The sequence below is a fragment of the Trichoplusia ni genome, chromosome 21 (genome assembly GCF_003590095.1).
Source record: "Trichoplusia ni isolate ovarian cell line Hi5 chromosome 21, tn1, whole genome shotgun sequence".
Taxonomy (NCBI): Eukaryota; Metazoa; Arthropoda; class Insecta; order Lepidoptera; family Noctuidae; genus Trichoplusia; species Trichoplusia ni.
The window spans coordinates 5,121,182-5,138,826 of NC_039498.1; the positions used below are offsets into that span (position 1 = coordinate 5,121,182).

The window sequence follows — 17,645 nt, forward strand, 5'->3', positions numbered from 1 at the left end:
AGCACCCTCCACCCTACAGCGATATAGCGGATGTCCGCCTCGTTGCTAAACAGAGCGCGCTAGAAACGCATACCAGATGAGTGCCGTCTCACGATCCGATCATTTGATTATATGCTGCAGACATCATTGACTTGTGTTGTGGGTAACAGTTGCAAAAAAAAAACGTTGGCAATAATAATAATAATTGATATGTAGATATGTATGGAGTTGTAAACAGTCTTTTTTCTGAAAAATAGTTGACTGTTGAAAGGTTTTCCTGTTTACAGGAGGTGTTTATCTTGAGACAATTTTGTATGGAAAGTCTTATTTATCTTTTGGGAAACTAAGTTAACGTTTTATAAAAAAAAGGCTAAAACATACAAAAAAGAAATGGACCTTTAAATGATTTTCATCATTTTTTTGACTTTAACAACCTTAGCTTCATCAGCAGACGACAGGATCACACACAAGGAAAATATCAACTGTGTAGTTAAGATTGTTCATGAGAAACAGCCCGGTAGCAGATGGACGGACTGACAGATGAACCAAATTACTCTGAAACCAGAACTCTTAAAACAAGGGAGGCCTCTACCTTATAGTAGAACATATTAATAAACTAATAAATTTTATTTATTAAATCCATTTTCCTTTAAAAACTTTATAAGAACTATTTCTGCTTTACTCACTCAACCATAGATATGCTAATAATCTGTATTTAACGGTTCCAAAGACAATAGACTATACCGAGGTGTTTAACACAAAGAACTAGTTAAAAAATCATGTGAAAATTTTACATTAAACGTTAACACAGTTCCCAACTATGAATGGAATTAAAAAACAGATAAGAAGAACCTGTCAAGTGCGAGTTGGAACCACGACTCTGAGGGTTCAGTAGGGTAAAGATAAACAGTGAGATTGGGTAAAAAATAATGATCACCCACCAACAAATTTATGACCGTGAGAACCGTCACTTAACGTATGTAGATCTTTTGTTTTTGTTTATTATTCGCTATTATAGCGGCTGCAGAAATACATCATCTGTCTAACTATCACTATTCATAAGATATAGCGTGGTGACGGAGAGACAGACAGACAGACGCGCAGACTATGAAGCCTCAGTAATAGGGTTTTATTATTACTTTTTATAGAAGGAACCCTAAAATGGAAAAAAAGTAAGTTACAAGCTGTATTTAAAAAGCTTTGAAAGATCAAATCGACTGATTGTAGATTTATTAAAGAAAAATGAATATTACTAAGACAAAATACGCATTGAAAACTATAATTATACGTTTAATTCTCCAAGAAATATAACCATTTATTTACTTATATAATAAAACGATACAATTATACGTACTTTAATTCGACTCCCGCATTAAATAATCCTTACGTCGCGGGGGGTTCCACAAACATTCAAGTCACATGCACAAAGACACCCAGACTCATGACAAGCATTCGTGGATCACACCAATTCTTAGCCTACGCGGGGATAGAAACCGCGACACGACGCGCTCAATGGGTTTGACGTGGTGACCTTAACCATTTGGCTATCTCACTATTCACATACACTTTTTTTTACCTAAAGAAATCATTATGCTCTTTCTATAGGTATATCAGATTCTTACTGGCTAAAACCACCCGACTGCACACTTCCCTTGCACCTGAGACTACGGGAACGCGATGCATACTACCGCATATTTTAAACATAATACATTTACCCGAACCGGTATTACATGACAATGACCGATCTATCAAGAGCGTTTAGAGGAAGATTACTATATTCTTGTGTAAAATTTCCTTTATTCATATAACACACTGGAATTATAAATGTGAAAGTATGTGTGTAAATGTTTGTTATCTCTTTACGTCGAAACATAGAGACCGATTTCGATGAAATTTGGTAGGGAGGTAGTTGACAGTTCGGATTGACGCATAGGCTTATTTTATTTAACTACGTTAAAGGCAAACTTTAGAATAGGTTGGAATACTGAATTCAAAACTATTGTGCATCGAATAAACATTCATGTAAATGAAATTAGAAAGCTCGGAGTCTTCGAAAATTGAGAAAATGAGTCTTCTTGAAGTCGGTTAAGTAATAAAGCATGGAAACTGTGATATTTATTTCTTAAACGCACGACATTGCTTCGGAAGGCACGTTAAATTGTGGGTCCCGGCTGTCATTCCTACATCTTTGACAGTCGTTATAGGTATTCAGAAGCTTGAAAAGCCTGACAACCAGTCTAACTAAGGGGTATCGTGTTGCCCAGGTAACTGGGTTAAGGAGGTCAGATAGGCAGTCGCTCCTTGTAAAACACTGGTACTTAGCTAACCGGTTAGACTCGTAGCCGACCCCAACATAGTCGGGAAAAGGCAAGGCCGATGATGATGACACCATTCGAAAAATCGATGCGTGCCTTGGGATCGAACTCAAAACCTTTAGCTTTTCAGTCCTGCGGTCTTACCACTAGACTATAACAGCTTAAACTCAAATAAACCAGTTTACTAAAACACACACATTTACCAAGCAAAAAGCACTTTTGAAAACCCAGTTAATTTAAACCCATTCGTTTTCACCGCAGTTAGATAACAAGCAAACAGTTGTACCGAGAACACAGTGACAGTTAATTCAATTTAAACGACAATTCCAAACTTTCACTAGTTTAACTTGTGGAAACTCTCGTTCGCTTGGTTTCATATACATGTCAGTGTGTTGAGTTAACGAAATGCGTTGTAATCTTTTATCTTAAAAGACTATTGAAATTTTGAGAGAAAAAAAAAACAAAAACAAATATAGCCTCTAATTTAGGCCCGCTTCTGCGTTTTGAACACAGCACAGCTGTAGTAAAAATCGAAGTTAAGGAAAGTTTGACGCGGTCTGAAATATGATGGGTGTCAATTTTTTGTTTTTCAGAATAGCTATGATCTAAACCGTATAGGTAGCTTCAAATGAACGGAAAACCACTTAGAAAAAAACTAGTCAATCGCGACTTTGAGTGTTCCATACAAAGACTATAAACCATACAATCAGGCAAAAGAAAATAATTTGTTCATGTGTCTAATAAAACTCACAAATTAATTTGTCTTCCAACAAATTTCTGATGTTAACACAACTTTAGCATTGCCTAATCTTCGATCTTTTTCTATCATTTGTTGTCAACCGATACCGCAGCAGAATGCGTCATCTATGAAAACAACTCACGTCTGGCTATCACGGTTCTAAAGACACGGCCTGGCAACAGGGTACATCCAATAAGGATAAAATATTCATCATTCAGGTACGAAATTAAAAAAAAACAATTTTATTATTGTGTATCGATCTAAAATAAGTTGGTCATTAGTCATCTCTTCACATTCGCTAAAACGAAAGCGTTTGCAAGCAAATATAAATTATCACACTCATTTCTATGTGTCTTGAACAAACAGCTTTAATAGAAATTTTAAGAAGAATATTGAAAGAAGGAAAAAGCATTGCGATTTCTCTTAAGAAATTAATGCTAAAATTCACACAAATATTACTAAAATATAGTATAACTAGCTGTTGCCCGCGACTTCGTCCCCGTGGGTAGAAGATATAAGTTATGATTTATACCGGCCCTGTTTTTTTTCACATTTTCCATTGTATCTTCGCTCCTATTAGTCGCAGCGTGATGGTTTGTAGCCTAAAGCCTTCCTCGATGAATGGTCTATTCAACACAAAAATATTTTTTCATTTTGGACCAGTAGTTCCTGAGATTAGCGCGTTCAAACAAACAAACAAACAATCAAACAAACAAACAAACTCTTCAGTTTTATATATTAGTATAGAAGTATAGATATATTAGTATAGATATAGATTGACGGTTCCGAAAAAATTTACTAAAGAAATAATGATATTTAACACAAGTTTATAGGTTACCCAATAAACTGCTGACCGTAACAAGCGTCGCTGAACCTCGATCTTTATTTAAAGTATTTATTGTAACAGCAACAATCAAGAAAATCAACATTCTAGCTATCGTGGTTGCGGAGATACAGCCTGGTAACAGACGGACAGAAAGCGACACCTCAGTAATAGTCTCGTTTTACCCTTTGAGGACTTAATCCAAAAAAAATAGGAACAAACTTAAAAAGTTAAAACAGCTTTCAAAGGAACTTGTTAATTCAAATCCTACTAGAACAAAAACGATGGATTTGCCTCAACATAATAGTCAAACTATTTCAACAAGTTCACTCATTAAAGTCATATTACGCACTCAAAAATGTTAACACGAACGCATAAATCACTCCCATTCATTCATCACTGCCATTCACTCGTTCAACATTGTGCATATTTTGACAGTTGTTTTCTTTTTGTATTTTTTGACAGCTGTCATTAGCCAGGTATGTTGTATTGTTTTTTACTTAGTTAAAGTTTCGCTTGTCTTGTTTGTTTGTCTGTAATTAAGTTTTATTAGTTATACTGGCTGAGAATTTTAATTTATAATACCTTTTTTTCGAATTTGAAATCATGAAATGAATGTCAGACTTTTATTGACTGAAACCCACCCATGTTTCTGCTATAGCACAAGGAATTTCATCGAAATTGGTACAGCCGTTTTAGCGTGAGACACTGTCATACAGACATACTTAAGCATGAAAATATTAGCATAGTTTATTAATAGTAGGACCTTTAGAATGCAAGTTCATATACTCGTACATTTTGACAGATAAGGACATAATAAAAATAACATGATTATTGGAAAAGCATAAAGGCTACTTTGTAATCTATACTAATATATAAAGCTCGAGAATTTGTTTGTTTGTTTGTTTGAACGCGCTAATCTCAAAAACTACTGGTCCAAATTGAAAAATTATTTTTGTGTTGAATAGACCATCCATCGAGGAAGGCTTTAGGCTATAAACCATCACGCTGCGACTAATGGGAGCGAAGATAGAATGGAAAATGTGAAAAAAACAGGGCAGGTATAAATCATAACTTACTTATATCTTCTACCCACGGGGACGAAGTCGCGGGCAACAGCTAGTTTAATATATGCTGCACAGGTGGAGCCCGAAACGAAAGTTAGTGAATCACACATTTTTAGCGTTTGGGTAATGAGTCATGTTATTTCGTAATCTCTCCTTTTCTTATCGTTACGTCTTAATGTAAAAAGGATTTTTTTGGCGGCACTTTCGCTGTCACATTCCTTTGAGCTTTGTCATTAATGCTTAATCAACCAAATATTTTGTAAAAATCGGGTTAGTGTAATTTGGACTCGCGAGACTAAGAGATCGTTATAATAATAATGGTCACACATGAAAATGATGTATGTTTTTTTTCTTTAAAAAAAACGACTCCCGCACCAAGGAATTGAATCCTTGTGTCGCGGGATGTTTCACAAACATACAAATCACATGCACAAAGACACGCAGACTCAGAACAAGCATTTGTGGATCATACAAATTATACTTGTCCTACGCGTGGATCGAATACGCGACACGTCGCGCACAGTGGGTTTGGTTTGGTGATCTCAATCACTTGACTATCCGTGTACGTAAACCCGATGCCTTGCTTCTAAGTTTATTTTTATGATTTGCTGTCAAAGCGGCAAGAAGGATACATCATCTGTGAAAACTTCAATTATCATTCACACAGTCACATTACAGTTCTTTAGATACAGAATGACAAATAGACAGAGACCAGAAAACTAGAAGAGTAGCCTAAAGCACAGTAAAAATATATATATTCTAATATATAAAATTCCCGTGTCACGATGTTAGTTACCGTACTCCTCCGAAACGGTTCGACTGATTTTTATGAAATTTTGTATACATATTGGGTAGGTCTGAGAATAGAACAACATCTATTTTTTCATACCCCTAAGTGATAAGGGTTGCTCACACTTAAAAAAATATTTTATTTTTTGGACGAAATTTTTTTTTTTTTTTATAATGTGGCATTAAAAAAAATACATACACAAGAAAAAAAAAAAAATCGGCGAAACAACGTTTGCTGGGTCAGTAGCAGGTAGGTCAGGTAGTATTATTATATATACAAGCGGAAATTACCAAATAACTAAGATACAATCACAAATGGATTTTCAATTGCTAAAACAATTCCGTTTATCGAATCAAAACGTTTCTCACTGAATAGAAAGTAAGTGGACGGGTCACGGAAAGTGAAATGGTGAAGGAATGCAGGTGCTATAGACTCTATATTATTGTGGTAATGTTTGTCTGAACGGCTAAGCTATAACTGCATAAGTTTTGGCCACCTCCGTGGTTGAGAGGCGTATGCGCCGGTTTCAAGGTGTCGCTAGCTCTGAGGTCCCGGGTTCTATCCCCGGTCGGGTCAATGTAAAAAAATCACATTTCTACATTGTCTCGGGTCTGGGTGTTTGTGGCAAATTCGTTGTATCTGAATTCCATAACACAAGTGCTTTAGCAACTTACTTTGGGTTCAGAACAATGTAGGCGATGTTGTCCGCATTTATAAAAAAAAAAAAAATTGAATCGATCACAGGCTGGTCGTAGGTGATAGATGGGTGACCATCTTTGTCTTAACGAGTTCCTCCGTGTTTCGGAAGGTATATTAAATTGTGGGTCCCGGCTGTTATTCCTACATCTTTGACAGTCGTTACGGGTAGTCAGAAGCTTGAAAGTCTGACAACCAGTCTAACTAAGGGGTATCGTGTTGCCCAGGTAACTGGGTTGAGGAGGTCAGATAGGCAGTCGCTCCTTGTGAAACACTGGAAAAGGCCGATGATGCAAGTCTACAACGAGGCAATAAGGACGATGACAATATTTGTTATGAAAACTTCGTTTATCTTTTTTTTTGTAAAGACCACGCTTTTAAACATTAAGATAGTTTCTTAAATTTTTTATCTTATCCATAATTTAAATTATTTTCTAGCTTTCAGTTCGGATTAAAAGCGTGGGTTTTTCAGTTTTGTCAAACTATTTCTTATTTTAGTTTCCGCCTTGTATTTTAATGCATAATAATGGATGCGTATTTTTTCTTTTGTAAGCAAACATAAATTGATCATATTGAATGGTAATTGGATCATAAAGTGAGAGCAGGATAGAATATATTGATAGAAAATTTCAAACATACTTACCACATGATATTAATTTTTGAAAATTGACGCAAATGACTTCTCTTAAAGATAAAGATAAAGATATTTTATTTTGTAAAAACATGGTGCAAGCATAGGTCTAAGAATAAGTATCATGAACTCAAAATCAAAAAATCAAAATTAATTTATTCAAGTTAGGCTACTAAGTAGCACTTTTTGAAGGTCAGGTTACATTGGACAGCACCCAGTTTCGCCCACCCATCACTCATGTTTTGCCTCACGTTCTTGGCAGTTATGGCGTACAAAATTTAAATGGTACTTAAGCTAAATTAAGGTATAATACACTGACTATATTTAAAAGAAAAGAAAAAAAAATAATAATAATAATTCTCTGTTCAATACACTTGAGTCATTCGTATAGATTTCACAATAGTAAAGTTTGTTATAGCTAGAAAAAGTCTTTAAGTCTACCTAGATTATGATCTAGATTTAAAGACATAAAAGAAAGATCTATTTGTTAATAAATACGCTCGGCTAGTATGAAAGTGATGTTCAGACGCAATTTAACATTCGATCAAGATTTCTAATTGTCTTCTATATCTAAGTATAATGTGAAGGAAAACCGAGAAAATTAACTTTCTAGATGATATAGACTAGCCTGGTGGTCTGGGTGTTAGTGGCCCTGACTGCCTTGCCAGAGGCCGTGGGTTCGATTCCCACCCAGAAGTTTATTTTTTTGTGTAATGAGCACGATTATTTATTCGGTGTCTGGGTGTAATCTTACTACTATTATAAAGGCGAAAGTTTGTAAGTATGGATGTATGGATGTTTGTTACTCTTTCACGTAAAAACTACTGAATGGATTTGAATGAAACTTTACCACAATATAGCTTATACATCAGAATAACACATAGGCTACAATTTTTGAGGTTTCTAATGTGAGGTCGTAAAAAAACACATTTTTTGCGCTTACATTGCAAACGCTGACTGAATCCTACAAGATAGATAGAAGGCAGGTATAAATTATTACTTCTATCTTCTAACCACGCGGACGAAGTCGCGGGCATCAGCTAGTCTATCTATAATTTAAATGTATTCATATTTATAGTAAAAGCTTTGCTTGGTTTGACTAGATGGCGGCGCGTTGTAAACATCTCGTGGAATAATTTTCCGTTTAACTATTTTTTATTTTTAGCCCTGCATTTTCCTAAGTTATGATCTGATGGACTTCAAATGTTACACAAATTACACCCCAACAGAACAAATGATCAAGTTATCACTGAAAAACTTCTCCTAGCTAGGGAATCTAGGATCAAATCTACGACCTCCGGTATAGCAGTCATTTATTCTAACCACTAGATCAACAAGCCAGTCTAACTCAACACCAAGTACTTCAATTGCATACAAACCACGAATCACACAAAAAAATTCAAATGATGATTATCTATATCACAATTTTCACTTTCGAACAAGGTTATAGAAACTAAAACCGTTGTGCCATAGACCCAATTAGCACGTCTTCGCTCACCAAAAAGTTTTGAGGTTGGCATACAGTTAGGTTGGAATACCGACGCGACGTTATCAGCCCGTATGTGACGCATGGTCTAATGATTTGGGCAGGTGATAAGGTTATTGAACTTCGTGAGTTAATGATTGTAGATTTTAGAATAATATGCCCATATTAATAATGTGGTATGCAAAGACGCTGGTTCAAATTTTGTGGAACCTAATAAACTATGTTTTGCGAAGTTTTGGTATAGTACAGAGAATCGTGGGAAGATTTGGGTGATGCCTTTGCCAAGTCGGATACCAGCACGATTGATAAAATTCTTTCTTCGTTCTATTGTGTAAAAATGTAATACTCATAGAAAGTAGTCGGCAAAAAAATAGTTTACTCTTTTAAATTAAAGTTAAAATAATATTGTACAAGGCCATACGTAATATATATGTATGAAAAACCGAAGGATAGCTATTCGTTACGGGAATTTGAGATTTAATACAAAAAAAGGGAATATGTCCAACAATTCCCTAGCTTTCATATGCTAGTCATTACCATGTGGATGACACACCTAGTATAGTAGCTATTCAGGGCAAAAACTGAACCACGTTTGGGAAAAACTAGGCAGAAGATTTTATAACTAAACTAACAATTGCCTGCGGCTCTGCTAGCTACAACGAAAATGATAACACGAGAACTTAAAATGGGGATAAAAATCTGGTTATGAGTTATCTGTGTGCCAAATTTCGTCCAAATCGGTTCAGTAGTTTTTGCGTGAAAGAGTAACAAACATCCATCCATAGAAACTTACTCGTTATCATACAAGTAGGATTCAGTTCAGCAATACTTACCTTCAGGAATCTCTCTTAGCCTTTTACCCAGGGATATAATTAAATTGTTATTTCAAGAACAGATTAATCTCTCTGGACGATTTAAACTGCCGTTATGTTTAACAGAATACAAAGAACAATGTTGATGAATGCCCGAAAACGAAATAAATTAAAGTAATTATTGCAGTAAGGGATCATTCACAATGCAAGCATGCATGCCTGCATGAGAAAATTAATCCTTACAAATGGAAACGCGAAAATTTGTATGTATGGATGTTTGTTCCTCTTTCACGCAAAAACCACTGAACGGATTTAGACGAAACTTAGCACACAGATAGTTTCTAACCAGGATTAAGACATAGTATAGTTTTATATAAGATCATTTTTCATTTGTAGCGGTCGTGTCCGCCGGCAACAGCTAGTAAGACAATAATTTGAACATTGTAAATTGATTTGATTTCCTGTAATTATTATTGTTCACTAAAATTATAACTGCATCGATAGCCGAGTGGTACAGGACACCACATCAAACCCACAGTGCGCGACGTTTCGCAGGTTCAATTTCGCGTAGGCTAAGCATTTTTATGATGCAAGAATGCTTGATCTGAGTCTGGGTGTATTTTTACCAACTTATTTATGACCGCATCGCACGTTGCTTTACCACAATCTTTATTTTTAGTATTTGATGTTATAGCATCAACAGAAATTCATCAACTGTGAAAATTACAATAGTCTAGCTATCACGGTTCATGAGGTACGAAATTTACGAAAAAACATTTTAAAGCGACATTTTTAACTTTCTTTTAAATATGAATCGTCCTTTACTTGAATTAATCAACCTTGTTTTGTAAGAAAGTAGCCCATTAGGGTAGACCGGTCTGCAGTCATACCGTTTCTGACCGGCAGTTATTACGTATGCGAGAGAAGCGAAGACGTAGCGAAATGGTAACAATTATTGTTGTGATATCATGAGTCGTATTATGTACTGCGATTTTTATATTTGTCATCTCTTTTTTGTGTTATTGGTATATATTGAAATCAGTTCACACATACTATTATATGATAACTATATATTTTTATTTTTTACACTTTAAAACTATAAATTAAAATTAGGTAATTTACAAATAAATTTGATAACGATATTTGTATAAGTCAATTTGTAAGCTTAATCCCAACTTTTCAGTATTTTTCTGTGACGACCTCCGTGGTCGAGTGGCATACGCACCGGTTTCAAGGTGTCGCTAGCTCTGAGGTCCCGGGTTCGATCCCCGGTCGGGTCAATGTAAAAAATCACATTTCTACATTGTCTCGGGTCTGGGTGTTTGTGGTACCTTCGTTGTATCTGAATTCCATAACACAAGTGCTTCAGCAACTTACTTTGGGTTCAGAACAATGTATGTGATGTTGTCCGCATTTATTATTTATTATTTATTTATGTGTTCCGCATACGAAAGGTAAAAACGGAATCCTATTACTAATTCTGCAATATGTCGTCTGGCACCAGACTTTATCTCATGAATAGCTAGCAAGTTAAAATTGTCACCGATAATATTTCTGTTGCCGCTATAACGACAAATATTGTTCAACATCAAGGTTAAGCAACGGTATCTACGGTCATAATTTTTAATGGGTGACCAAAATTTGTTTTTCTTTAGCCTAATTTATTCGGTCAGTCATTCACTCATATTTCAGTAGGTATAAATACTTGGCAAACAAGCTGCATCGTTTTAAGAGAAAGTATTCATAAATCAGCGATAATCAGATGCGAGGCAAGTCGCAGGGTTATGTCAAAGTGGCACTTACTTGGCACTTTCTTGGTACTTTATGGCAGACCATTATGGCTAATTGCAAGTATATTTATTACGCATGCTTCTGAGTGAAAATTAAAGTTTTGTGTTGTTTGGGTTTTGGTGTTTTTGAGAGATTTTGAGATTGAAAGTTTGAACAAATGATTGTGGATTATCTGTTTAAGTAAAAAAAAAATCTTACTAGGTAACTTTTTAATGTATTTAAAACTGCACCAACTTTTTGCTGATATTATAAAAATTGACATTCGTTACGAAATTCTAACCTAAAATCGAAGCCCAAAGATAATTTTGGGATCTCTCAAAAAGTTATTAATAAAACAGACAGGGTGAAACTAATTTAAGTTTTTAAATCATAGGAGAGAGGTAAAGTGCTTAACTCACATATTAACGTGCCTTCCGAAACACGGAACCCGTGTTTATTTACGAGGAAGAGCTGGTAGTGCTTAAAACTATACAATTGTAAACTTAAACGCTTTTGAAGTATAAAATTCTTTCATTTTTTAATGAGGTCATAATTTCCCATTTCGATGTCACCTTAACTTTAATGATGAAATCTTACCATACAAATGTATGGTTATTAAATAAAAGTTGTATGTCTCGTGTAACAGTGACACAATTCCCATAGATATTTCATACAACTTTCATACAACTTAATCAGGCAATCGAGTTTGCTGTCAGCGTGATATGAATTTTTTTGCATGAGTTTGTATTTATTTGTATAAAATTTTGACCTAAATTGTATGGCTTGACAGTTCAAAGATGTGGTTTTTGTTTACTGTATTAAAACTTTCTTTTTCCATTTAACAAGCCAACAAAATAGTGGTGTTCAGATTATCGATGAAATAAATCGACTAATTTATATTTGGATTAAAACTCACCTCTATTAAAATCTTCGCCCTTACAGGTTAAGGGCAAATTGTCCAGTGCAAACAACACTACTATAAAAAACAACATATTTTTCACATCACTAACGTGCATAGATTTTCCAAATTTAAACCACTTTCGAACTGTCATTTTGACGTTAAAATTCGCGCGCAAATAAAAACGAATACAATTTTCGGACTTGTTTTTTGAAACACATTCACATTTTTTTTTCTAATTTATTATTTCAACTGCGCTCACGCGATTTTCTCGTCATTTTTTTCGATATATTTAATATTGTTTGTTTAAGGAGACGTCTGCCCGCCTTCACGACGGCGAACCTACTAGCCAACTGACCAACTTAGCAGTGTAAAATAGGAAACATACATATTACTAACCACGATCCACTTTGAGAAAGTTCCATCTAACTTTCTCTTGACCGAAAACCGAACCTTACCTTCTTCACTTAAGTCATAAATTACTCTGTCACGTAGTAAAGATACAACTCTGTCACACTTAATGTCAACTTGTTAAACAAGTGAACGGTGAAATGAGAAATTGTGAGAGACAGGTATATGATGGAAAGAGATAGATGAACATTTCTTTTTTAAGTTTGACTGGTGAAACTAAGGACTTTAGAAATGTAGTCCCGTCAGTGTTGAGGTAAAACATTCCTGTTTTATGATCTACTAAAGGAAAGGGATAAATCATTTGTGAAGCAGGAGAAAGAGAAAAAAAAATTGACGAAACAACGCCAATAAATTGGTTTAGTGTTGTGAATAGTATAAAACGATAAAAAAACTAAAAATTGAAATAATAAAAAAATAATTCTAGATTAAAACAATTATCATTCAGTTTCGTTTCATTTATTACAAAAATATCAGTAACCTTGATATTTTCCTTTCTTTAAATTAATTGAGACGAACATATTAATCAAAAAATCCCTTTAATTAAACAAAAAAAACAGTTAAATAATTAAAATAAACGACACGGCGGCATTTCAAAAAGCGAAAGTGAAAGTTTTTAACGAGTGTATATTCAAAAATATAACTTAAACTAAACTTGTTAAGTTAAATAAAAAGGAAAAGTATAAAAAATTAACGTCAGCTTTCACTTAAAACTGTTTTTGTTATAAATGTGCGTAAAAATATTTATAACAATCTTTATTAAGGCTTACATTGTTCAAAAGATTGTTATCTTTTATTATGATGTATATCTATATGTATACTAATATATAAAGCTGAAGAGTTTGTTTGTTTGAACGCGCTAATCTCAGGAACTACTGGTCCAAATTGTTTTTGTGTTGAATAGACCATTCATCAAGGAAGGCTTTAGGCTATAAACCATCACGCTGCGACTAACAAGATACCTACAATGGAAAATAGGGAAAAAACAGGGCAGGTATAAATCATAACTTATATCTTCTACCCACGGGGATGAAGTCGCGGGCAACAGCTAGTGTAAGATATAGAACGGGCAAGTGTGAGTCAGCCTCGTAACAGAGTGTTCCGTACATATTATAATAGGCTATTCAAAATCATCATCATTATCCTAGGATATGACTTTTCCCAACTATCTTATTGTCGGCTTCCAGTCTAACCGAATTCAGCTAAGTACCAGTGTGTCACAAGGAGTGACTGCCTACTTGACCTCCTTAACCCAACTGGGTTGCTGAGGGGTATCGCGTTGCCCCGGTACTACCAGGTACGACTTGGGCAACGCGATACCCCTCATTTAGACAGGTGACGACTGCCAAAGATGTATGAATCAAAAGAATCAAAAAATACCGTGCATTGGTTTATACATATCTATTCGCATTGAAATTGTCTGGACTTTAAAAGAAACTGTGACCCCTTGAGTTTGTTTCGACATTTCTTCTCAGGGTAGTCAGATAGGAAATGTCGACTCCAGCGTTCTCAAAAAAATAAGAAGACATGTAAAAGTGATGATATATCCTACTTACAGAATAAATGATTTCATTTCATTTCAAATACATTTGCCAAATGGTTTGAATGATTTTACTTGACCTTGAAATTTATTTGTCACCCACAAAAAAAAACATCAACGTGATATTGCTTAACCTTCATCTTTATTTCTTACTGAAGCAGAATTATATCATCTGTGAAAATTTCAACTGTCTGGCTATCACGGTTCATGAGATAGAGCCAGGCGATGGACAGACAGATCGGCGGATAACGGAGCCTCAATAACATGGTTTCATTTATAACATTTGGGTACGGAATCCTAAAAAAGTGACCATTTTAAATGCATGCACGGGGAAACAGGTCCAAGATGCAGAGGCCTTGTTGAGAACCTTAATCTTCAAGGTGATGGGGTATCTACCAGGGGCCATCCAATCCTGTTCTAGAGAAGAACAGACATGGATGGCCCAAGGTAGCTAAAAAAATCTAATTTGTGAAGATAAAACCAATTTGGGCCAATATATGTATATTATCTATACAAATATATAAACCTGAAGAGTTTGTTTGTTTAAACGCGCTAATCTCAGGAACTACTGGTCCAAATTGAAAAATTATTTTTGTGTTGAGTAGACAATTAATCGAGGAAGGCTTTAGGCTATAAACCATCACGCTGCGAGTAATAGGAGCGAAGATACAATGGAAAATGTGAAAAAAAACAGGACGGGTATAAATCATAACTTACATCTTCTTCTACCCACGGGAACGAAGTCGCGGGCAACAGCTAGTTATATTATAAACGGTCGAAAAATCTGACAACCAGTCCAACTAATCTACTATCGTGTTGCCTAGAATACAGGGTTGAGGAGGTCAGATAGGCAGTCGCTCCTTGTAAAACACTGGTACTAAGCTGCATCCGGTTAGACTGGAAGCCGACCAACATAGTTGGGAAAGGCTAGGACGGTGAATGGTCGAAAAATATCACAAATGACGCTTTTTCGTGAATGTTCATTTTGGAAGAACTTCTAAACGTTGGCCGTGTGGAGGCTTTTCTAGTCTACAAATATACCTTAAAACGTATCTCTATTTTGCCTAGTCCTCAGTTTAAGTGGTTTGCCCCGAAGCAACACAGCTGGTATCCATATTTTTTTGAACTCTTCTATGACATAATTATAAAAAAAAATCTAGTTTATTATACTAGCCTTGTTCTTGATCTATTTAAATGAAAACAAGTTTAAGACGCCTTTGCTTATTCGTAATAATATAAATGTGAAAGTGACTGTCTGTCCGTCGATTATAAGTAAACTGCTGAACGGATTTTAACAGAATTTTGTACTGACGTGTCGCGAGTTCGACCCCGCGTAGGACAAGCCTTTAATTTTGTACGTCTCGGAGTCTTTATGCATGTGACTTGAATGTTTGTGAAGCCCCCACGCCGCAAGGAAACAATACTTTAAAGCGAGTCCGAGAGTCGTTAATAAAAGAGAAGGGAACGTTCTGGAATACGGTAATATTTCTTTATTACAAAATTCCATGATACAACATCAATCAATGTAGTGATTTTATCTAAAGTAATTAAGTGAAAACAGTGATGGGAGCTTTAAAGAAAGTGGTTGAAAACTATTAGATCCTCTCTTGGAGATAGTATCAGCAGTCATCGAAAAAGGGAAAGCAGATCCTAAAAAAATGTGTAAAGTGCAAAAATTCAACATAAATTACTTTTTAGAGGTAAAGCCAATGGGTAAATATGGAATTATATTATTAATGCTCCGCTATCTGTTCGTCTATGACTAATAGAAATTTTGTCATACACGGTGATTTTTTAGCCGTCTTACAAAAGCAGCCCAGTTCATGTATCCGACGTAAAATATCCCTAGGCGCGATTATTTTTTTTTTATCATCAACTAAGATAATAATTACGAGGAAAAATTAAACAGGAGAAATCTGAAATGAACTCCTAAAAATGATAAAAACGGCGCCGCCCGCGCCCCTCACCATTGTTACAAGGCTCGGACCGCGCTCGCAACAGAGATGTGTTTCTAAAAAACTACGAATTGCATCATAATATTGAATAAAAATTGCATTTTAAATTTATTCAAATCTCATCAATACCTATTTTTTTTATCATGAACGTGTTCTAGTGATTGGATAGATGAAATGGGCTTTTGTAAGACGACTAAAAAATCACGGTGTATAATGAACAGGAAAATTTGTAGGTGCTACGGTTATGATGGCTGACCGATTGTCTTGCAAATTGCATTGAGATTTTCTTTTTGTTCCAAACCCGACTTGCTGTAACAGTTGAATAGATTACCAAGTTTAATTAATTATCCTTCCAACTTCCCCAGATAATTTTAAGACTACTTTTAATAAGCATTCAAATTAGCGTTTTTACTAAAAAACGCAAAGTTGTTTAAAAGTAAAACACAATATTTCACGCCTTTTCTCAGATCAGACTATAAATAAAGAAATTCACAACTATACGGTTGTTAACTGTAAAGAGAGAGAAAGATATATTTATAGTACCAGTTACTCATATAAAAGAAAGAGATGACACGATGTTAGAAGATGCGTCTTCCACGGTATATTGGCTCTCGAATTGATGGTTAATGAAGTTTAATTAATGGAAACGGTAAAACAATTAAGTGCGTGATGAATATTTTCTTGTAATCTGTAGCAATCTGTGGAAACAGAATCATTTGGGCGTGGCGAGAAACATGTGTATGTTACATTGCCGAGCACCGCAGTTCTTGTATCGAAAGTAAAGGATACCGCGCGCAATGTATTGCAATCTTAACAATATAAATTTTCGCTATGACTCAATAAGTTTTAAATTTGTAATGGAAAAATATTCTTTTTGTTTTTTTTTTTTGCAGATAACCTATAGAAGTAAACCGCTAGCGACGAATCTTTCTAAAAAAAAATGAGCTTCAACTTCAAGAACGGGCACATTTAACCCGTTCTTGCTGTGTAGCAGTCTGGGTATAATTAATAAATTTCGCGGTAGATTGCGAAAGCGTTCCTGCTTGGCCCCCGACTAAATGAACTGGGGAAGCATTCCAGTGGTGCTAGCCGGTAGGAGTCTGGCACACCCCTTCGCCTTCCCCGGGGCGAAGGAAGAGCATGAGGATTTCGACTGGCCAAAAAAGAAAAAAAGGTATATTTAATAAATAAAAATGCTGGTAGCACATAACTCAAGAATGGATGTACAAATCTATATCTATACTAATATATAAAGCTGAAGAGTTTGTTTGATTGTTTGTTTGTTTGAACGCGCTAATCTCAGGAAGTACTGGTCCAAATTGAAAAAATCTTGAAGCTGCGATTAATAGGAGCGAAGATACAATGGAAAATGTGAGAAATACAGGGCAGGTATAAATCATAATTTATATCTTCTACCCACGGGGACGAAGTCGCGGGCAACAGCTAGTCGTCTAATAAATCTCTAGTACGTTCCTTAAGGTCCACGATGTTCTTATTTTTTAAAAGGGGTAATTGGGGTGGTGTCAAGGCTACATTTCATCCGGACTTTCCCACGGAAACGGGAGCCACCGCGAGTTGCAAACTGAAGTCTATTCGGAAGAAGTCGCGGGCAACAGCTAGTATATCATAATTCTCAACCTACCTTGCAAACACCTCTACAACATTTTGTCAGCTATGTTCATCTTTTTATTTATGGTCCACCTGACTATATCTTGCCTGACCCATAACTTCAGCAA

At 35.3% G+C, this 17,645-nt stretch overlaps 1 protein-coding gene across 1 annotated transcript in view; it reads right to left on the reverse strand.

The window, feature by feature from the left end:
* LOC113504144 (serine protease lint-like) overlaps window positions 1–13,069 on the reverse strand; it is a 29,819-nt gene extending 16,750 nt beyond the window's left edge. The window contains exon 1 of the mRNA XM_026886305.1: window positions 12,025–13,069. Within this exon, the coding sequence (XP_026742106.1) occupies window positions 12,025–12,160 (136 nt within the window). The 5' untranslated portion in view covers window positions 12,161–13,069. The remainder of the gene's footprint in view (window positions 1–12,024) is intronic.
* Between the last annotated feature and the right edge of the window lie 4,576 nt (window positions 13,070–17,645).